Source organism: Balaenoptera physalus, assembly GCF_965194825.1.
Source record: "Balaenoptera physalus genome assembly, chromosome: 1".
Lineage (NCBI taxonomy): Eukaryota > Metazoa > Chordata > Mammalia > Artiodactyla > Balaenopteridae > Balaenoptera > Balaenoptera physalus.
Window position 1 is genome coordinate 181,052,237 of NC_138882.1, and position 23,584 is coordinate 181,075,820.

The 23,584-nt window shown below is 39.7% G+C and overlaps 1 protein-coding gene across 9 annotated transcripts in view; it reads right to left on the minus strand.

Annotated features, from left to right (window-relative positions):
- Positions 1-412: 412 nt before the first annotated feature.
- Positions 413-23,584, minus strand: part of OTUD3 (OTU deubiquitinase 3) — a 39,358-nt gene continuing 16,186 nt past the window's right edge. For 2 of the 9 annotated variants that reach the window (XM_082449235.1, XM_082449243.1), the window contains exons 3-9: positions 21,022-21,134; positions 17,326-17,448; positions 8,436-8,567; positions 7,786-7,882; positions 6,417-6,601; positions 4,360-5,414; positions 413-4,248 (exon numbers count right to left, since the gene is read on the minus strand). In XM_082449235.1, coding sequence (XP_082305361.1) covers positions 5,238-5,414; positions 6,417-6,601; positions 7,786-7,882; positions 8,436-8,567; positions 17,326-17,448; positions 21,022-21,134 — 827 coding nt within the window. In that variant the 3' untranslated portion in view covers positions 413-4,248; positions 4,360-5,237. Of the gene's footprint in view, positions 4,249-4,359; positions 6,309-6,416; positions 6,602-7,785; positions 7,883-8,435; positions 8,568-17,325; positions 17,449-21,021; positions 21,135-23,584 lie in introns of those variants that run through there. The other 7 variants (XM_082449240.1, XM_082449236.1, XM_082449238.1 and 4 more) reach the window with 7 other exon arrangements.

The window sequence follows — 23,584 nt, forward strand, 5'->3', positions numbered from 1 at the left end:
GCTGCTCTGTATTCAGACAACTACAAACTATCAGAGACGTTCTGAGATACCAGGCAGAAGTCTGAAGGATGGCCCTGCCAGTGTGTGCGGCGGCCACACTCCCCTACACGGAAGCTACCATCAGCTGCTTAAGCTCAGTGAGACCCCAGACGACCACACACTGGAAGGCGGCGCACATCTTCCGTGCCGAGGTCTCTCAGGAGGACATTTCCCGGCATGCTCTCTGTCTCACGCAAACGGCGGTCAGACAGTGACAAAAACAACTCGAAACTTTGTCTTTAAACTAGAATTTATTGGTATACAAAACTCCATTTCATAGATAAAGTGGCACATCTTTGCAGCTTCTATTGCACCAAGTATTGAAGATTAAAAACACAAAAAAAGAAACATTTGGTTTTGAAAACACTGCAAATAGCCAAGTACAGTACTTTGGTAAATAAAAAATAAAATGGTTCAGAGTAACACAATCTGAGGAAAGAAACATCCTGGAGGAAATGAACTATGGACATCAGACAACGGTCACATTCCCCCCGTGCAGCTCCACAGATAAGGCAAGACTTGCTAAGTCTCTGGATCACGACCCCACAGAGGTCTTAAGTATCTCCGGACTGCAGTGAGGACAAGTGTAGTGCAACTAGAAAAAAGGGAAGGCGGCTGAGCCTGGGAAGGCCCCTGTGTTCTCCACAGACCCATGTGCCCTCCTTCAGAAAGGGGGTTGACACGCACCAGCGCTTCCGCATCAGCAGGAGGAACACGGAGGTCTGATGTCTGACTCCTGGCTCTTCTCTTCTGCTCACGGAGCCCCGTGCCGGTGGCGGACGCTGGCAGGGCAGCCAGGGAGGCCGAGGGCCCTTCTCCCCGAGGAAAGTTAACCATGAGAGGAGCCCGCACCCGCATTCCTCAAGTTTTGGTTGAGGGACCTGCCAGGGGAGCAAACCGCAGGCTGAGGTCTGTGACTGTGCTCAAGCGACCATCACAGACGGCTGGCAACAGTGACCTGCTGGGTGTCGAGACGCAGAGGATGAGGGGCAGACCACCGAGGCTTCGCCCAGCGGTCACTACCTTCCAGGGCTACAGCACAGCGAGGAGTAGTTCTGGGACCAGGGGCGTGCCCTGCTTAAACCACAGTCACCAGGCACAAGTCCGTGCTCTTACAGAAATTATTCTCTACTGGTACCAGCCCCTTCTCAAGTAACTTTGCGAGGATGCTAAACATTTTCATCAAGCTACAAAGTAGTCTGAACTAGGAGAGCGAGGCTCTAGAAGGTAATTCCTCAGAGGAAATGGTTAAGAGCCTGAGGTTTTTACAGGGAATGTTACCTTGGACAGACGCAGCCAAGCAGTCAACGAGGCCCAGCTCCTCCCCGGAGCCGGGCCCTGTGGGCACCTTCTGAGTTCCGTACTGTGCAGTGCACTTCGTGACTGGTGCTCAATGTCTCCACTTCAATCCAATTATCCATTCCCCGCCTTGCATGTGACGGCAGAAGATCTGCTATCATTTACATATGCCATCGAGATCTTCAACTTAACAACATCAATGGAAAAATACAATTTGCTTTAGAGTCAGAAAAACACACCTTGTAGAAAATGCCATTATTAAATCACCTCAGAACAACCGTCGGAAGGCCCCAGAGTTTGAGCAACGCCTGTTCTGAAAGCTGAGATGAACAAAACAGTGAACAATGAAAATGTCAAAACACAAAAACTGCATCAGACTCTGAGTCTAAAGGCTTGCTATAGATAGAGCCTTGAGGTAAAAAAAGGTGAAGAGCTACGCATCTACCCAAAATGGGAGTCAGAGAGGGCCACGGATGTGACATTGAAACCACAAAGCTCCACTGTCACCCCACCCACACAGACCCTTCTGGTCAGGCTGAGAGTTAGCTCTGACTAGGAACCCAAGTTTCCTTCAACTGACGGCACATTCGAGTTGAACATCTCACAGAGGTAAACTGACAGCATTCTATGTGGACACAATAAAACCCAGGCAGTCCAGAGTTTCTCAGAATGAGAGAAACTGCACACTGACGACAGGGACTCACTACGAGCACAGTTCAATGCCAAGTCCATCTGGTATCTACCTACTTAACGTGGGAGCAGCTCTCCCCCCTCAGCATGGCCCTCCCCCGCCCCAGGACCATATCACTTCCCACCGTCAAAGCTCCCCAGGGAAGCAGGCAGCACCATGAGAAACAACCTACACAAAGGCCCACTCTAGCTGCCCCACAATGGAGCTCCCACTTGACAAGCCCTCAGAATCACAATAGGTAGGGAAGTGTTTTCAGAGCTTATAAAAGAAACTACAGACAAGCTCAACTAACACTTAAGATTCTTCTTTCTGCCACAATTCTTCAACCAGACTTCACTCCTGAAAGCATATGTTCCTATTATTGAAAAATTAAATATACATATACATTCTCTCTCTAATATCTCCTGGTGGCAACTATATTAATTCAGAAGTTGTGATTCTATGTTGTTTCAATACATCTACCTCTCTAGTACAAAGCTGATGCTACTAAAATTTTGTTTCGTATTTTGACCTTTAAAAAAATCTTTTTTTAAAATCCATAAAACCTTTATATACAGTTTATAAGACTAGTAAGCAGCTATGGACCACCGCCTCATCCCCCTTCTCCTGACCAAAGCTACCGAGACAATCCCACATAACAAACCTCTAACAGCCACAGAGGTTAAGAAAGAGTCGCCTCCTACTATGCAGTGCACCTGAGTAACTATACCAGGTAACCGTCACTGACCACAGTCATCCCAGGACTAAACATGCTGGGCCTCCACTTTGGCTGCCAATAAAGTAGTTCTCAAGTGCCTACCAAGGCAACCAAGTACTACATGGATTCCATCTACCTCATACTTTGGTGGGACTGAGGCAGTGAAGGCTAAATTTAAACCCTTAGCTAGAAGTTATCACTAAAGTTGGATACATGTTCCCCATTCCTAATAATTAACATACTAAACGCAGACCAGTTATAACTGGAAAACTACAAAATGGTAATAAAAGAAAACTACTGAAGCCATTTGATTAGTTTTTAAAACCACTGTTATTTTACCCAAGAAATGCCGAAGCCTATTATCAGAATTAGGTAATTTATAAATAAATGTTCCCAATATTCTTTAGCAACTTTTTAGCAACTTCTAAAACCCAATAGGAAAAAACAAAAACAAAAACCCAATAGGGCCCAAGGCCACCTTCATTAACCAAGTAAATAAAGCGATCCTACTACTTCTGACAATGGGTCTCCCTTAAGCTATTTCTGACTCCTAATTCTGCTGAATTTCTGGTACACAATCAGTCTTTCTGAGAGGATCTGGTCTCCTGTACTCTCACAGTACAAAACAGACAAGAAAGAGCGCTCGCTCAGAAATGCTCAGCCAGAGTCAGGAACGTGCCCAGAGTTAAAAGCCAAGAGAACAGATCCTAAAGCACTGGACCTCACTCCCTTGGAGACAGTGAGACAACGGAGACCCCTCACTTGTCTGGACTGAGTACTAGAGGCTCTAACTCAGGACTCTGCAATGTGCAAAGAAAAAATGCTGTGCAGTTTCTAAATCTGCTACATATTACGATGTACTGTACCAGGATGTCCTGGGAGCACTTCCAAGAGACTACTGATGCTCCAACCACAAAAAGTCACCAAAGTCAAACAAACAAAAAATTAAAATACATCATCAAAACCACAGAAAGCAAATCACCTGCTGATAAAGACAATCCAATGAATCCAAGGCCAGCCCACACAATGATATGTCTATACGTGTCAAAACCTTTTTATAGTTTTTCCCTTTGCCTCGGAACTCTGATAATTTTGAAATCTGAGATGGGGGAGGTAACTAGTAATTTACCTTTTGATTCAGCATATATTATTTCTCCAAATATTAGGTTCCCAAAAGGCAAAGACAGTCCAAGATTGGCCACGTCATACATTCCAGTTTTAAAGTTCACATCCACCTAATTCAGTTTGAGGAATGACATCTCTCCATCGCCCAAATCTATTTCAGCACTGTGGAGTCATTTGAAGGCCTCAGCCAAAGTAAGTTCTCTGCCCTGCTGGTCTAACCTAAGTCACTGACAACTTCTGGAGGGTGCTGGAGAGTGTTTCGAACAGCAAAATCCCCTAACAGGGCTTAACTAAAAAGGAAGTTAAAAGTGCAGCGTTTTATGGGATTTCACTTTCACAATACTAAGAAAATTCAGCAATGGGTCAAGTTACCTTTTATTTCTCTGAAGGCATCTTTCTAAATCCAGAATAGTAAGGAAGAAAAGACAGTTACCTACTTAAAATGTGAACATGAAAAGCCTTAGAAACTCTTCCAGACACCCCCAACCCCCCGCCCCAAATCAATTACCTCTTCAGACTTCTTCCTGAGCAAAAACTCAGGACTCTCTTGACTTCTGCCTTTACAACTATGGCTTCTGCGCTCCACGCTATCAGAATCCCAGAACTGTATCATAAGCACTGATACACTGTCTTCTCGTTGTCAAGAAACAAGTACCAACTACTCAGCAACACTACAGATTTTCCAGCAAAGCCCAGGCCTAATTAACAGTCTGGCCTATTTATCATATGGCTTGAGTGCAAACGAACCAACAGCACCTGCATCCCATCTGAGCATCAGAATCAGGAAGAAGAGAAACGTGGCTGTTTAATTTCCACCCTGACTACAGGCCACAACCTTCACATCCTATTACTTTGGGAAAACACTTCCTGAATTATTTTCTGATTAACTTGCATTAGAAGAAAGTTAATTCTAAGCATGTACCTGAGTTGGACATCATTTATAAACTATCCTGCCTATTAATGTCTGTTTGAAAATGAAAGAGAAACAAAGGAAACTTGTCATTCTGAATTTCTAGCAATTAATCTAAACTACTTCATGAACAATTACAGTGAAACCCCGAGTGTTAAGGAAAGATCCCAGGGTCACCGAAGTCTGATTTTCAGGGCAAATAAAACCACACTTAAAAAGTTTTTTTTGACCTAACTATCCACTCCTAAAAGTCGATATTTTAATTATGGAACATGAATGGCTTCACTGCACTTTCATTAAATAAGACACATCACTGACAAAACTCTGAACAAAAAAGGAGGCAGCTTGAAGGAAACTAACTCAGTGTGTGATTCTGTGGGTTGAGTTTCGTTTTGTAAAAGGATGGCCTCGCTGGAAAGCCTGGCACACGGCCCTCCGCTTTCCATTCCCTTCTCACAACTCCCAGGAGGCCAGAGTCAGATGTTGAGAGCCGCGAAGGTCTTCACCAAGGTGACCTGGGTGCTCGCGTCTGCTTCGCTTCTGTTGTTGTCCCTGTGGCTACTCCTGCTCTCCAGGGCTTTGTGACGGTGCCTCTCCTCCTGTCGTTTCTTCTTCTCTAGTCGCTGCTGTTCTCGCCTCTGTTTGTTTGTGACCTGAAAGAGAAGACTGCCGCCTGAGTCGCCTGCACGGGGACACAGGCTGCACCAGTGGACGGGAAATGCGGGGCTGACAGATGCAAAGGGCACAGACTGCCTTTCAACAAGGACAGAGAAAACCCACCTAACAGACCAAAAATGAGTTATTTCCCATTACTGCTCAAATTACATTTAAATTTATACCCTCTTGCTGAGCTAGCAAACAAAATCAATTCCATTCTCCTCATAAACCAATTCAAAATGAACTAAAGAAACATTAACCCTAGTCCAGCAGGAGGTAACACTCAAACATGCCACAGGATGCCTTCCTGTACATAATTTAATGCCCCAGGGGATCCTAACAAAATCCTCAGAAGCTTATCACATCTTAGCCTCTGCCTGTGACCTTTTACATTACGTTGCATTTTGAGCTCAGAATTTCCTGGTGAAAGTCTTTACAATAAGTTCTAAATTCAGTAAAATTAATGGTGTCATATACTACTTGTGGGAGTGGGGTTGGGAAGGGAGCAGTACAACCCTTCGGGGAAGCATCTGACAATTTACCAAAAGACCTTAAAAAGATTCAAATATCCATGCCCTTTAACCTGTTAATTCCTCTTCCGGGACTCTAGCCAAGCAAATAATGCAAAATACTAAGACTTATACACAAAGATGTTCACTGAAGGTGATGGCATTTACAAAAAATGGGACTCAATCACATGGGTTAGCATGGAAAGCCCCCACACACGCAGTAATGTTAGGCGGGAAACGGAGCCGATCCGCGTGTATGAGTATGAGTTCAGGGTATACTTCCCTCTAGCCGTCACTGCAAAGTCCAGGCAGGACAAGTGAGCTCTTCCTTCCGCTTCATGATATACCCTCATGCACTCCCCGTATTTCCTACAATAACCACTTTCATAGATCAAGAGAAAATCACACACTAAACTAAGCTCCAAGTTCTCTCCACGCCACCGAATTACAGCAGCCCACCATTTGCCCTTGCAGCCCCATCTTTCCTACCTTTGGGAGGTGATTTTTATTTGCTTTGTTTTCTTCACTAGGGCTGGCCCGAGACTTATCGTTTTCAGTTCTGCCTTCATTTAAGCCCTGATTTCCAAAGATTCTGGTGCCACTGTCACCCTCCTCCCATAAAGGGTCACACTGCTTCAGCACTCGGCCACTGGACTCAAGGTTCTCCTCTGCATCTTCCAAAGAAAGATATTTTGTTAAATTGAAAACCTAAGATAGTTACACAATGCGATTATTGTTAAATGACTCCAAAATTACCCGGGTCCCCAGATCACCGGCATTTGGAGAGCAAGTTTCCTTGAGGCAAACTTCTAATATCAAGTCAATACAGTGGGGAACATAAGGAAAAAATAATTGGTAAAAATCGGAAGATAAATTTTAAAATAACCTGTCGACCAGTCTTATCATCAGCTTCCTACCAGCCGAGTGCTCTGTTTTGTTAGATTAAACCACTTTTTAACATGAATTTTTAGGGGGAAATCTTTCATTTGTACCCAAAAAACAGAAAGGAAACAAGCTCTAAAGCTGTGCTCTCCAATACAGTAGCTACGAGCCACACGTAGCTATTTAAATTAAAGTTAAATAAAATTTTAAACTTAGTTCCTCAGTCTCGCTTAGCCACATGTCAAGTACATACCATATGGGATAGCACAGACACTACATAGTGTTATTTTAAAATCACAAAGACCAAGTTACTTACAGCTTTCTAAGAAGGCATAGCAAATATGTAAGGAGGATAATAAAATACCCAATCAGAAAACTATAATGCCAGGAACAGTACCTGACACATAATGTCTGGCAATAAATATTGAAATCATTTAAAATAAATAACTTGAGAAAATAGTTCGATGTTAACATCTTTTTTCCTTCCTCTGAATCAGAGAATTAAACTCAGTTCAAGCAAAAAGAAATTCTGAATTATCACCAGTTGACAGATGCCAGTAATCTAAATATTTCCATTAGAAAAATAATTTTTCTCTCCATTCCATTTCAATGATCATTTTGGTATTATAACGGGATCTTATTTCTAAAAGGCTAAAGTCTTCCCTGACATTTTCTATTCCTCCAAAACTGAGCTAGGTGGCCTTTTCACGCATTCCCCTAGCAGCCTGTACCCACACTTCATTATGTCTTATTATACCAATTTACTTATCTGTCTCCACCAAGCCCCTCCCCACCCCAGACTATACTCTCCCTGACACAGGGCTGGCACCTAGTAAAACACACCTGCATATACAAAGCTGCTGAATGTGAAGAAATAACAATATAATTATTACCTGTCAATTGATTAAAAATAAGTATTTGGAAAATCACCAACATAATCATTGTGAAACCTTATAAATATCAATCATGGACTTACTATTTCTTTTTCCCTGGTTCATCTGGAGCATGGCAATTATCGCAGATTCAATATTATAATTTTCAGCTTCCAGGTTCTGGACTATCAAATTAAAATCCTATGAAAGAAACAAAGGAACACATCAAGACTCTGGGTATACTTTTCTACCTATCTCTACATCAATAATCTGACAAACAATTTTATAAACTTTTTGCATGTAAAAGTGTAAGTGGACTCAAGCAATGTGCAGTCTATTCCTTAGAATGTTAATAAAAAGCAACCTATTCTAAAAATAAACAAAAGGATGTCATTGAGGCAAGGTTTCAAGACCTTCCATTTAGAAAATGTCTTAATTTTCAGTAAGGTTAATCACCTGAAATAACCATTTAATAAAATGAATTCTTATAAAACTACACTAGTCAGAAAATAATAAACCCACATACTTCCTTAGGATTTTGAACAGTATTGGATAAAGTCTAGCAAACAAGAGAGAAATGAATGAACATCTCTCATTAAACTGTATCACATAACCTAATTAAACTACAAATATCATGGGCCTATTTTGGCCCACCAGGTGTTAGCATGCTAGAGTGATGCCACAAAAGTAGCAGATAAACTAGGCACAGCAATGCCTGTCTATAAACCACTGTTACTGCATGACAAATACTAACTGAACATCCAGTTGCATTGCAAACTTTCTGGACAGCATCTTCTACTTCATCTCTCAGGTCATCTTCAAAGTCGACTCCCTTTGTTTTGATCTTCTCTCTTTTATTTGATTCATCTTGATGAAGCATCTGAAACTAAAGGACACAGAAAGAGTAATAATCATGAACTCTAGCAAACAATGTTCAGAATCTGCAATACAGGAAGACCCTCTAATCTCAAAAACATTCAAATATATGGGAAAAGATTCCAGCGACAATCTTAAAGGAATAGCAATCACTAGGCTAAATTTTATCCAGACACTGAGATTCCAGGCCACAACTGAAGTATTAAAAACAAAGGCCCAAGATATGGGATAAACTGTTCAGTAAAAATGGCATTAGAGCGCCTACAGCTTCTAGAGACCAACATTTTGGCAATGACTGCCGACTCAGACAGCACACATCTGTCTCAGCTGGTTTCCAGAGCTGTGAGCTTAGTAACAGAATCGATCCTCTACCCTAGCACCCAATGAGCTTTTTCAGCAGGACAACTCATCTTGAAGAAACACACATACAACTCTCATCTGGTTCCCTAGGCCCTATTTGATCATCAGCAAGCTGCAATGTGCTGGAGCTCCTGTCCCAACCAGATTATCGCAGGTGAGCGTGACTCATTTAACCTCACGTGCTATCACCACACTCAAGGGAACCTGTCAAATTCTAAAAACTTGAAGAGCCGCTCACTTGGTACCCACAGGCCTTTACAACCTAAACCCATTTCAGAAAAGCTAAAATCATCCCTCTGTGGCTCCCAATCACTTTCTCCCCCTGCTTGCTATTAATGCAGGGAGATGGGAAATGAGCAAGGACATTTCCACTTTTTGCATGTAAAAGTGTAAGTGGACTCTAGCAATGCCAGTCTATTCCTTGGAATGTTAATAAAAAGCAACCTATTCTAAAAATTTACCCTAACAATGTGGCTATGTGTAGCAAGTCTCTGAAATTCATCCAAAGGAAATAATGTCAAGTATAGAAAGGATTTTTGCTAAAGCGCTCCTCTCAGTGCCACTAAGAGTGGTGAATAACTGGAAACACCTAAAGGTTTCATAGTGTGAGTACGGTTAAATAACCACAGTAAATCCACAGAATGATGCTTCATTCCCATTCAAGTAAGGAACACAACAAGGATTTTCACTACCACCATGATTATTTAACCATGTCTTGGAGGTAACAATAATGCAATTAGCGCCCCCCCCGAAAAAAAAAGAAAAATTATAAGTATAGAATTGAAAAGGAAGAAGAAAAGTTATCACTATCTGCAGATAATGTAATTTTATACCTTAAAAAAAAGACAGAGAGAATCAACAAAAAAACTACTCCAAACAAAAAGAATTCTGGAAAATCATATGTTTATAAGGAATGTAAATTGATAAAGCCACTATGGTAAACAATATGGAGGTTCCTTAAAAAACTAAAAATAGAATTACCATATGACCCAGCAATCCCACTACCGGGCATATACCCAGAGAAAACCATAATTCAAAAAGACACATGCACCCCACTGTTCATTGCAGCACTATTTACAATAGCCAGGTCATGGAAGCAACTTAATTGCCCATCGACAGACGAATGGATAAAGAAGATGTGGCACATATATATAATGGAATATTACTCAGCCATAAAAAGGAACGAAATTGGGTCATTTGTAGAGACGTGGATGGACCTAGAGACTGTCATACAGAGTGAAGTAAGTCAGAAAAACAAATACCGTATATTCACACATATATGTGGAGTCTAGAAAAATGGTACAGATGAACCAGTTTGCAAGGCAGAAATAGACACAGATGTAGAGAACAAACGTATGGACACCAAGGGGGGAAAGTGGTGGTGGGGGGGGCCGGTGGTGGGATGAATTGGGAGATTGGGATTGACATGTATACACTAATCTTTTAAAATACATGTACCTTTTAAAAAGAAAGAAAAATAACAAGTGCTGGTGAGGATGTGGAGAAAGCAGATCCCTCAACACGTTGCTGGTGGGAATGTAAAATGGTGCAGCTACACACTGTGGAAAACAGTGTGGCAATTTCTCAAAAAGTTAAAGTTAGAATTACCATATGATAAAGCAATTTCACTCCTAGATATACAGTTGGCGGGTTTGGGCTACACGGTCCACTTATATTTTTTTCAGTAGTAAATACTACAGTACTACACAATTCATGATTGGTCAAATCCAAAGATGCAGAACTGCAGATACGGAAGCTCAGATACAGAGAGTCAACTATAAGTTATACTCGGATTTTCAACTACACATAATTGGCACCGCTGACCCCTGTGTTGTTCACAGGTCAACTGTATATCCAAAAGGTTGAGAACAGGTACTCAAACAGATACTATACACACATATTCATAGCGACACTATTCACAACAGCCAAAGAGTAGAAACAACCCAAATGCCCGTCAACAGATGAAAGGATAAACAAAATGTGGTATATCATACAATGGAATATTATTCAACCTTGAAAAGAAACGAAGTACTGATAAGTGCTATGACATGAATGAACCTTGAAAACATTATGCTAAGGAAAGCCAGACACAAAAAGCCACATAGTGTGTGATTCCATTTATAAGAAATGTCCAGGATAAGTAAATCCATAGAGACAGAAAGTAGACTGGTGGTGGCTGGGATAGAAAAGGAATGGGGAATGACTGCTTAATGGGCACCGGGTTTTCTTTGTGGTGATGAAAATGTTTTGGAACTGGATGGAGGAAGTGGTTACACAGCTTTATAGGTGTTTTCAGTGCCACTGAATCATATACTTTAAAATGGTGAATTTTCTGTTATGTGAATTTTACCTCAATTAAAAAGTAAGAAAATTCTGTAGGATAGCTGGGTATGTACGTAATTAACATTTTGTTAACAAATCTCATATATACAAATATAAAGGGAAAAAAGATCCTTTCCTTACAACAGGAACAGAAAACATAAAACATCTAAGAATAAACTCAGTAAAAAATAGGAAAGAGCTATATGAAAAAAGTGCTCCTGTACTAACAGCCATAAAAGGGGAAATTGACAGTAACACAATCATAGTAGGGGACTTTAACACCCCACTTTCACCAATGGACAGATCACCCAAAATGAAAATAAATAAGGAAACACAAGCTTTAAATGATACATTAAACAAGATGGACTTAATTGACATTTATAGGACATTCCATCCAAAAACAACAGAATATACTTTCTTCTCAAGTGCTCATGGAACATTCTCCAGGATAGATCATATCTTGGGTCACAAATCAAGCCTTGGTAAATTTAAGAAAATTGAAATTGTTTCAAGTACCTTTTCCGACCACAATGCTATGAGACTAGATATCAATTACAAGAAAAAAATCTGTAAAAATTACAAACACATGGAGGCTAAACAATACACTACTTAATAACCAAGAGATCACTGAAGAAATCAAAGAGGAAATCAAAAAATACCTAGAAACAAATGACAATGAAAACACGATGACACAAAACCTATGGGATGCAGCAAAAGCAGTTCTAAGAGGGAAGTGTATAGCAATACAATCCTACCTTAAGAAACAAGAAACGTCTCAAATGAACAACCTAACCTTACACCTAAAGCAATTAGAGAAAGAAGAACAAAAAAACCCCCAAAGTTAGCAGAAAGAAAGAAATCATAAAGATCAGATCAGAAATAAATGAAAAAGAAATGAAGGAAACAATAGCAAAGATCAATAAAACTAAAAGCTGGTTCTTTGAGAAGATAAACAAAATTGATAAACCACTAGCCAGGGTCATCAAGAAAAAAAGGGAGAAGACTCAAATCAATAGAATTAGAAATGAAAAAGGAGAAGTAACAACTGACACTGCAGAAATACAAAGGATCATGAGCGATTACTATAAGCAACTCTATACCAATAAAATGGACAACCTGGAAGAAATGGACAAATTCTTAGAAATGCACAACCTTCCGAGACTGAACCAGGAAGAAACAGAAAATATGAACAGACCAATCACAAGCACTGAAATTGAAACTGTGATTAAAAATCTTCCAACAAACAAAAGCCCAGGACCAGATGGCTTCACAGGCGAATTCTATCAAACATTTAGAGAAGACCTAACATCTATCCTTCTCAAACTCTTCCAAAATACAGCAGAGGGAGGAACATTCCCAAACTCATTCTACGAGGCCACCATCACCCTGATACCAAAACCAGACAAAGATGTCACAAAGAAAGAAAACTACAGGCCAATATCACTGATGAACATCAATGCAAAAATCCTCAACAAAATACTAGCAAACAGAATCCAACAGCACATGAAAAGGATCATACACCATGATCAAGTGGGGTTTATCCCAGGAATGCAAGGATTCTTCAATATACGCAAATCAATCAATGTGATACACCATATTAACAAACTGAAGGAGAAAAACCATATGATCATCTCAATCGATGCAGAGAAAGCTTTCGACAATATTCAAAACCATTTACGATAAAAACCCTGCAGAAAGTAGGCATAGAGGAAACTTTCCTCAACGTAATAAAGGCCATATATGACAAACCCACAGCCAACATCGTCCTCAATGGTGAAAAACTGAAACCATTTCCACTAAGATCAGGAACAAGACAAGGTTGCCCACTCTCACCACTATTATTCAACATAGTCTTAGAAGTTTTAGCCACAGCAATCAGAGAAGAAAAAGAAATAAAAGGAATCCAAATCGGAAAAGAAGAAGTAAAGCTGTCACTGTTTGCAGATGACATGATACTATACACAGAGAATCCTAAAGATGCTACCAGAAAACTACTAGAGCTAATCAATGAATTTGGTGAAGTAGCAGGATACAAAATTAATGCACAGAAATCTCTTGCATTCCTATACACTAATGATGAAAAATCTGCAAGTGAAATTAAGAAAACACTCCCATTTACCACTGCAACAAAAAGAATAAAATACCTAGGAATAAACCTACAAAAGGAGACAAAAGACCTGTATGCAGAAAATTATAAGACACTGATGAAAGAAATTAAAGATGATACAAATAGATGGAGAGATATACCATGTTCTTGGATGGGAAGAATCAACACTGTGAAAATGACTCTACTACCCAAAGCAATCTACAGATTCAATGCAATCCCTATGAAACTACCAATGGCATTTTTCACAGAACTAGAACAAAAAATATCACAATTCGTATGGAAACACAAAAGACCCTGAATAGCCAAAGCAATCTTGAGAACGAAAAACGGAGCTGGAGGAATCAGGCTCCCTGACTTCAGTCTATACTACAAAGCTACAGTAATCAAGACAGTATGGTACTGGCACAAAAAAAGAAATATATATCAATGGAACAGGATAGAAAGCCCAGAGATAAACCCACACACATATGGTCACCTTATCTTTGATAAAGGAGGCAAGAATATACAGTGGACAAAAGACAGCCTCTTCAATAAGTGGTGCTGGGAAAACTGGACAGCTACATGTAAAAGTACGAAATTAGAACACTCCCTAACACCATACACAAAAATAAACTCAAAATGGATTAAAGACCTAAATGTAAGGCCAGACACTATCAAACTCTTAGAGGAAAACATAGGCAGAACATTCTATGACACAAATCACAGCAATATCCTTTTTGACCCACCTCCTAGAGAAATGGAAATAAAAACAAAAATAAACAAATGGGACCTAATGAAACTTAAAAGCTTTTGCACAGCAAAGGAAACCATAAACAAGACCAAAAGACAACCCTCAGAATGGGAGAAAATATTTGCAAATGAAGCAACTGACAAAGGATTAATCTCCAAAATTTACAAGCAGCTCATGCAGCTCAATATCAAAAAAACAAACAACCCAATCCAAAAATGGGCAGAAGACCTAAACAGACATTTCTCCAAAGAAGATATACAGATTGCCAACAAACACATGAAAGAATGCTCAACATCATTAATCATTAGAGAAATGCAAATCAAAACTACAATGAGATATCATCTCACACCGGTCAGAATGCCCATCATCAAAAAATCTACAAACAATAAATGCTGGAGAGGGTGTGGAGAAAAGGGAACCCTCTTGCAGTGTTGGTGGGAATGTAAATTGATACAGCTACTATGGAGAACAGTATGGAGGTTCCTTAAAAAACTAAAAATAGAACTACCACACGACCCAGCAATCCCACTACTGGGCATATACCCTGAGAAAACCATAATTCAAAAAGAGTCATGTACCAAAATGTTCACTGCAGCTCTATTTACAATAGCCAGGACATGGAAGCAACCTAAGTGTCCATCGACAGATGAATGGATAAAGAAGATGTGGCACATATATACAATGGAATATTACTCAGCCATAAAAAGGAACGAAATTGAGTTATCTGTAGTGAGGTGGATGGACCTAGAATCTGTCATACAGAGTGAAGTAAGTCAGAAAGAGAAAAACAAGTACCATATGCTAACACATATATATGGAATCTAAGAAAAAAAAAAAGGTCATGAAGAACCTAGGGGCAAGACAGGAATAAAGACACAGACCTACTAGAGAATGGACTTGAGGATATGGGGAGGGGGAAGGGTAAGCTGTGACAAAGTGAGAGAGTGGCATGGACATATATACACTATCAAACGTAAAGTAGATAGCTAGTGGGAAGCAGCCGCATAGCACAGGAAGATCAGCTCGGTGCTCTGTGACCACCTAGAGGGATGGGATAGGGAGGGTGGAAGGGAGGGAGATGCAAAAGGGAAGACATATGGGAACATATGTATATGTATAACTGATTCACTTTGTTATAAAGCAGAACCTAACACACCATTGTAAAGCAATTATACTCCAATAAAGATGTTAAAAAAAAAAAAAAAAAAGTGCTCCAGCATTTCACCAAAAAAGTCAACTAAACAAATAAAAAGCTTATCAGGTTCCTGGCTAGGAAGATTCAACATCATAAAGATGTCAATTTTTGCTTGTTAATCTATTAATTTAATGAGATCCCAATAAAAGCAAATTATCAACAGGACTTCTTTTTAACTAGACAAACATATTCTAACACTCATATATAAAACAAAAAAAGCAAGAATATACAGGAAATCAAAAAAAAAAGAAAGTAACAATGAGTGAAGAGTTCTACTAGATTTTAAAATACACTATTTCTTAACTAAAACAATGAACACATTAACATATGAAGAGAAAAACCAATGGAATAGAACCAATGTCTAGAAATAGACCCAACTACATATGGGAATTTATTATATGAAAAAAGCGGTATTGTAAATCAGTGGACAAAGACATGTAATTAATAAACAGTTTGGGTTCAACTAGGTAACCACAAGGAAAAATATAAAGTTGGATCCATACCTCACACCTGTATATCAATATAAATCCCAAATAGAGACAAGATCTAATTTCTTTTAAAAAATGAAAGTACAGAAGGACTAAAATAAACTATGGGAGAATTCTTTTTAACCTCAGAGTGGGAAAGAGCTTCCTAATCATGACCCAAAACCCAGAAGACATTTATATGATGTCTTGAAAACTTGATAAATTTAGCCACATAAAACTTTAAAATTCCTTCAGAGCAAAGACAATATGGGAAAGAATAAAAAGACAAAAGACAGACTGTGAAAAATTTGCAACTCATACCACAGATAGAGGCTAATTTCCCTAATATATAACGATCTCCTAAAAATCATTAAGAAAACTGAACAGGAAAAAAATGGACAAAAAACATGAATACAGTTCAGTCAAAAAAGTACAAAAGTAGGATTTAAACACAGGAAAAGATGCATAAGCTCACTAATAAGAAAAATACAAATTAAAACTATGTTAAGAAAACTATTTTTTCCCTAACAGTGACACAGATTTAAAAACTTCATAACACACTGTGCTGGCAAAGGTGCAGAAGAGACACATATTGCAAGTGGGAGTGTAAACTGGTAAGACTTCTACAGAGAGCAACTTGGCAATACCTACCAAAATTATACATGCGCACATCCTCTGACGTAGTAAGAACCTTCTAGGAATTTATTCCACAAATACACTCGCACATGTGTGAAAAGATATACATATAAGTAAGGCACTGCGTGTTGTTTGTAAAAGCAAAGTTTGAAAGCCATCTAAAAGTCCATCAAAGGGACTATTCCAGCACATTATAATGCATTCATACACTAGAATACTATGGAGCCATTTAAAAAGATTTAGGAAGTTCCTTATGTACTGCTATGAATTAAACTCTGAGATATGTTCCATTCGAAAAGCATGGTGCAGAACAGTATATAGAGGATGCTACAATTGTGGATAGGAAGAATGTACTCCCGCAAAAGTGGAATACATGCACATACTCACATATTTGCTTGCTATGTAAAATATCTCTAGGCAATTTTATGATATACTAATAACACTGGTTGCATCCAGGGAGGTAAACAAGGGTGAGAGAGTGACTTTCACTTTATTTTTTTAATTACAAAGAAAGTGTCTAATAATGTGAGGAAAGACTTGTGAAATAATGTTAATAGCAAAAAAGCAGGAAACAAAGCTATACAAATACGAAAACAATAACAAAAATTGTTGATTCTGTGCATTTTTTATTTTCTTCTTTACTTTTTCTATAGTTTCCGAATTTTAGATACAAAGCATGGATTAACTTTAAAACATAAAAGTAATTTTAAATGTTTATATAAATTATATTCATGCAATCATAGCCATCAGCTGTTAGGGAAAGCAAAAGAACAATAATTTTATCTGCTGCTCTCACCTGAACTAACAAAATTTTTTTAAAAAATCAAGCCCAGAGATTCTTAAAGGCAACTTTCTATTAACACATCACTGGTTTTTAGCTCCAGGGCACACAGCTCTCGACCTGGTTCCTGCAGGGCTGAGAACACAGAAGAAAACGGAGGCTTCACTCACATCAGTCTGGAGATGTGCGGGTGCTTCTGAGTTGTCATTGATCCTCCGAACGCTGTCATAGTGCTCTCCATACCGATATGCAATGTGTAACTCCTGCACGTTGCTCTTATCTGTACCACGAATCTGCAGGCAAAGGAAGGGGAGATGCCAGCGAGGATCTGCACAGTGTCCACTTCAGAAGAGAAACGCCACCTGACTGCCCAGGAAGCCCAGTCAACAGGCTCTATATAGAAGGAATTGGGAATACGACTGCGATACGTCCTAAGCAATTTTTGAATTATCTTTCTTCCACTCATGTATATATGATTCATTGTGCTTTAATATGCAACTACATGGACGTAAATCCATACAAAAATGCATATTCAAAAACCAGGGGCAGATTTACCATGAAGTTAAATAAGCTTAAGTTTCAGGAGTGTTAGTACCACTCAGCCCCTCAAATGCACAGGTCCCTTCCAAGAGGGAAGGCCCAGGGGCAGATGCAGATTTGTTGTGCTTGAAACTCAAACAACTTGGGACCCTCTTTGAGAAAAAGAATATAAAATTACATATATAAAATTGCTAGAACTCCTCCCAAGACCTTGAAGGGGGGCCCATAAAAATGAAGGACCTGACACTTAAGCTTCACTAGCTTCACAGTAAATCCACACTGTTCTTAAAACAAAAATAGCATTTTTCATCAAACACATACTGAGAAACATTAACAACAAACTCAAAACATCCCACTTATATCAATTTCAAAATAAAGTTATATACAGTCAGGCAGTACTACTGCACTGCACAACCCGGAAGCACTACTCGCAAGGTGTTGTGTGAATGGCGCCCCTGCAGCCCAGCCCAACCAGAACGGTGCTCCCTGGAGTCATGAAATACAGACGCCCTGAGGTGGAGCCTGGGCACCCCCCCCAAACCACCAACTCCGCAGAAACTCTACAGTAATTCTGAATCTGTCCTTTAGAGAGCCCAGTAACTGGCTATTTGTTAAAACCCCAAAATATCAGCACCTCCTTCTTGTTTTTGCTGAAAGTCACAGGCAGTGAGATACTATTATTAATTTAAATATCTGTGGTCTAAAAACACAGCAAAACCATGGAACAAACAGGAACTACACAGATCTAGAAGTCAGAACCACGGAAGTTTTCTCCAGGCAGAATATCTAGGTCTCAAAGGGCAGAGAGCCTGGTTTTGACACATGCAAAATAGAGAGAGCACCATTCATCTCCCAGGAAGACTACTGGAAAGGAAATTAGTTGATCAGAATCTCTGAATGACATAATCCCTAAAGCACTTACATATTTAAATAATAATAACACTATATATGCATTATGAATAAGAAAAAATAACTTGAGGAACAGTCACCAAATTGTGATGCTCATGGAGAGGGAGATCACAGAGGACTTTCATTTTCTAAGTCACACGTGTCTATATTGTTTACAGAAGCATACATTCCATTTGTAGCCAGAAAAAAAAATGTAGGTTGTGAGTATAAACCTCCTCATTATTAACGTAAGAGCTCTTACCCATGACAGTAGCAACCAATTCAGTTTCAATTCTCAAATTTTATAAGGTGCTCCACTGGGGTAGGGAGAGATGGGGAAAACCTAGTAGACAATTCCAGTATACAGGAAATGTATTTATTTTAAAAACATATACTCTGAATGTTTAGCAAGAGGACACTACAGAAATAAATGTACTTGAAAAAAAAATCTAGTTATGCAGAATTATCTTCCACAACTACCTAGATAATTAAGAAACTTTAAAAACGGTTATCAAAGGAGGAGAAGGCAACCTACAGTTACTGAGTTGGCCCTGAGTATATTCCTTCAAGAAGAGTATCATTATGCTGTATATTCAAATGATATTGATGACTTCTGCTAAGCAGTAAAGATTTAAAGACAAAAAATTGGGACAACGAAAGAGGTAACCAGTCTTCTTGGCTCAAAGACATCCTTAGAAAGAGAGAGCCTCACTAAAAATATGATAGCTCTCCCCGGTGTCAGTACATGTGACGACACTACCCCAAAGAACAGCACATACAGATATTGTTTCCCATCCTGCTCACTGTATCCCTGTAACGTAAAGTCCTTACCAACACATGGAGTATCTAATTTATTTTGTTGTAGTGTAATTTTTGTTAAAAGGACATTATGCCAGACACAAAAAGCTATATACTTCCATTTACATGACATTCTGCAAAGGCAAAAACTGTAAGAGACAAATCAGATTAGTGGTTACAAGAATCTGGGAGTGGGGGGAGGGGACTAGTGACTGCAAAGGGGCATGAGGTAACTTTTTGGGGTGGTGGAAATATACTGTATATTGATAGTGGTGGTATTTACATGACTATGTTTGTCAAAACACATAGAACTATACACCAGAGAATGGTGAATTTTGCTACATGTAAATTATATCTCTATAAATGACTTTATTTTTAATGAGCAAAGGCTAAGCAAAGGAATAAGCAATTTACAAAGAAATATATATGCAGGTGGTATAGGAAACCAATGAGGAAAAAAGGCCATTGTTGCCTTGATAATAATATAATATATAGGGATACACAGTGTATGTATACACGTATGGATGTGTCTATGTGTGTGTAGACTTGCTTAAAACGTGTGACATTGTGATACGTCTCTTCCCAGTCATACATGAATGATTTTATAGTTAAGAGTGTGTGTGAATAACAGGGATACACACTAAATGTTAATAGTAATTATCTCTGCGGAGTATGACTCTGAGTGATTTTTATTCGCCTTTTTTTATTTGCCTTTAATGGGCTTTTCTGAATTTTGAAATTGTTCTATAATCATTATGTTTTACTTTCTAATTAAAAAAACAAAGTTAGAAATGGGGGAGTAGTGGAGCAGGGGAGAGAGGAAGACTGATAGGAATCACCTGACCAGCCTCCAGGAGCTGAGCCACAAAGCGAAAAGCGCTCTGAGCGCAAGGACGACGAGTAAGGGGTGGTAGTCTGTGTACAGTTTCACCCCGACCTCTGACCTTCCGTACTCCAGAATGTTTGGTTTGATGGACTGTTTGGGAGACTAGGCTACTTTAGAATAGAATACCAAAGGTAAAGGAGGGGAAGGAAGGCCTAAGCGACTCAGCAGCAGCGTGCTCTGCCATCCCACAGCACAAACGCAACATTTGTTGTAAAATCTTACTTGCTGTAGAAAAACCATTGGAACCGCTATGTATAGCCGGGCAGGGCACAGAAATAGAGCTTGACACCCTAGGCCATGAAATAAATTTTGTTGTTCAGAAATTCTTTTTAGCAACAGCTATTATAGTGAATTTGGTCTTTGTTTTCCTCCATCTAAAAAACAAAAACATATACATGGAACAGGTATATTTCAAACTAGAATATGTATGCAAATCCTTTAATTTCTCATCGAGATATTTTTACAGAATTATCTAAGTTATTTCCACAGTAGGCTCTCCACCCAAACTACCCAATTAACTGACTACTGAGGAACATTTCTGGCATTTTAAAGGTTTTTGAATTATACTTCAGACTCCATTTGTAATGCAGGGTTTAATTCCAAGCCACCACAAGCTTCCCGTCTTGGGTCAGGCTCACAGCCCAAGTTACCCTGCATAGTTCAATATCATAAGTCAAGCCCCATCATCTGAGGACATCCCCAAAGCTAATTTATAAACAATAGCTTAACATAAGTTCCTGAATAGGTGACCTACCTGCCACAAAGGGGCATTAAGTTGATGAATCACCACATTCAACTGATGATTTCTTGCGAAGGCTACAATTGCATCATTGCCAGCAAATGTTCCAGGTTTTGCCAAACTGGCCACTGCATGGAAAGAGAGAAAGAAAAATGAAGTCTTTATCACAGAAAAATCCAAATGCAAACATGCTTTGGTATAATTTAGTTCTAAATAATGAGAAACGGTGAACATACCTGAAAAAGTCCATTAGCTTTGTCAGTCTACGAATTGAAGCTGGTTAAACAGTACATAGACTGCTACTCAGAAGGGCACCAATCACTCATAAAGAAAGGATTCATTTATTCATTCCTTCAATAGATATTTTCTGAATGCTTCCTAAATGCCTAACTCTATGAGAGACATTGGAAATGTGACAGAAACCGTAACAGTTTGCATTAATGATGCTTATTATGTGTCAAGCACTGCTCTACTCACTTCTCATATTCTTTCAGATTTTATAATTTCTTCTCACAAATCACTTTTTTTTTAACGTTTTTATTGGAGTATAATTGCTTTACAATGGTGTGTTAGTTTCTGCTTTATAACAAAGTGAATCAGTTATACATATACATATATCCCCACATCTCTGCCCTCTTGCATCTCCCTCCCTCCCACACTCCCTATCCCACCCTTCTAGCTGGTCACAAAGCACCGAGCTGATCTCCCTGTGCTATGCGACTGCTTCCCACTAGCTATCTATTTTACATTTGGTAGTGTATATATGTCCATATATACACTACCACTCTCTCACTTTGTCCCAGCTTACCCTTCCCACTCCCCGTGTCCTCAAGTCCATTCTCTAGTAGGTCTGTGTCTTTATTCCCGTCTTGGCCCTAGGTTCTTCATGAGTTTTTTTTTAGATTCCATATATATGTGTCAGCATACAGCATTTGTTTTTCTCTTTCCGACTTACTTCACTCTGTATGACAGACTCTAGGTCCATCCACCTCATAACAAATAACTCAATTTCGTTCCTTTTTATGGCTGAGTAATATTCCATTGTATATATGTGCCACATCTTCTTTATCCAATCATCTGTCGATGGACACTTAGGTTGCTTCCATGTCCTGGCTATTGTAAATAGAGCTGCAATGAACATTGTGGTACATGACTCTTTTTGAATTATGGTTTTCTCAGGGTATATGCCCGGTAGTGGGATTGCTGGGTCGTACGGTAGTTCTATTTTTAGTTTTTTAAGGAACCTCCATACTGTTCTCCATAGTGGCTGTATCAATTTACATTCCCACCAACTCACAAATCACTTTTAATCCTCAAAACAATCCCCTGAAAAAAGGTATTATCATGTACACCATCTTATAGACGAGGAAACCAAGGCACAGAGTAGTGTGCAACTATGCCCAAGGTCACAAGCCAGTACACAGCAGAGCTGAGTTTCACCCCAGGCATCCTGACTTCAAGACCTTGGCTCCTGGCCACTCCATTATACAGCCTGTCACAGCTTGCCTCAAGGAGTTTATAACCAGTGGGGGACAAACAACAAGAAAATGGACACTGCTGATGTGTAGGTGCTTTAGGAAAGAAACATGTAGTAAAGAACGTGGCCTTACCCAAAGAGAGGTCTGGCCTTTACCCCCCGCTCCTGGGAGAGAACCTCTAAACCCTTGGGACTTCCCAAGTGATAGGGGTGTCTTTGTTATTCACAGTAGGCCCCTCAGCCTCAGCTGACAGCTGATGCTAAGTTTATGCACGAGGCGACTCATGGTGGACCTCTCTGGCCGTGTGATATTAGAAAGACCTGGGGGACTGGGGAGCTGGAGACTGAGTTGAACCACTTAGGCAATCAATCAATAACATCTACATAATGAAGCCCTAATAAACATTCTGGACACTGAAGTTTGGGTGAGGGTCCGTGGTTGCCAATACTCTTTGTATAGTGTGTAACCTTCCCAGATTCTACCATTTGGTTAATTTTGATCTGTATTCTTTCCTTGTAACACACTACAACTGTGAGTATAACAGCCTTCAGTGAGTTCTCTGAGTCCTTCTAGCAAATTATCAAACCCGAGAGTGGTTCTGGGAAACCACAAACTTGCAGCTGGTGTCAGAAGTCAGGGAAGTCTTGTGTAAGACTGTGTCCTTAAACCTTGCAGCTTGGCTAACTCCAGGTGGGGAACATAAGCCAGTCTGACCAGTGGGGAGGGGAGGTAAGGTGTACCAGATAAGCTTCTCAGCTGAGACAACTACGCTGCTTCCCAAAGGGCAGGTAAAAGACAGACAGACAGAAGAGGAATGGGTGATGTCCCAAGCAGAAGTGAGAAAGAGAGCATGATGAGCTTGTGGACTACACAGCACTGGCAGCGACTCGGAACGCTGAGACGGCAGGGTGGGGAAGCAAGAAAATATACTGGGAAATGACAAGAGAAGAGGGTGGGGAAAGAAGAAAATCACAGATCATAAAGGGCTAAAGAGTTGGTACTTTCCTGAGGTCAACGGGGAGCTGCCAACAGGTGTTAGACAGGGGAAGACCTATTCGATGTACATTTAGATCACCACTCTGGCTGCGATGTGGAAAACA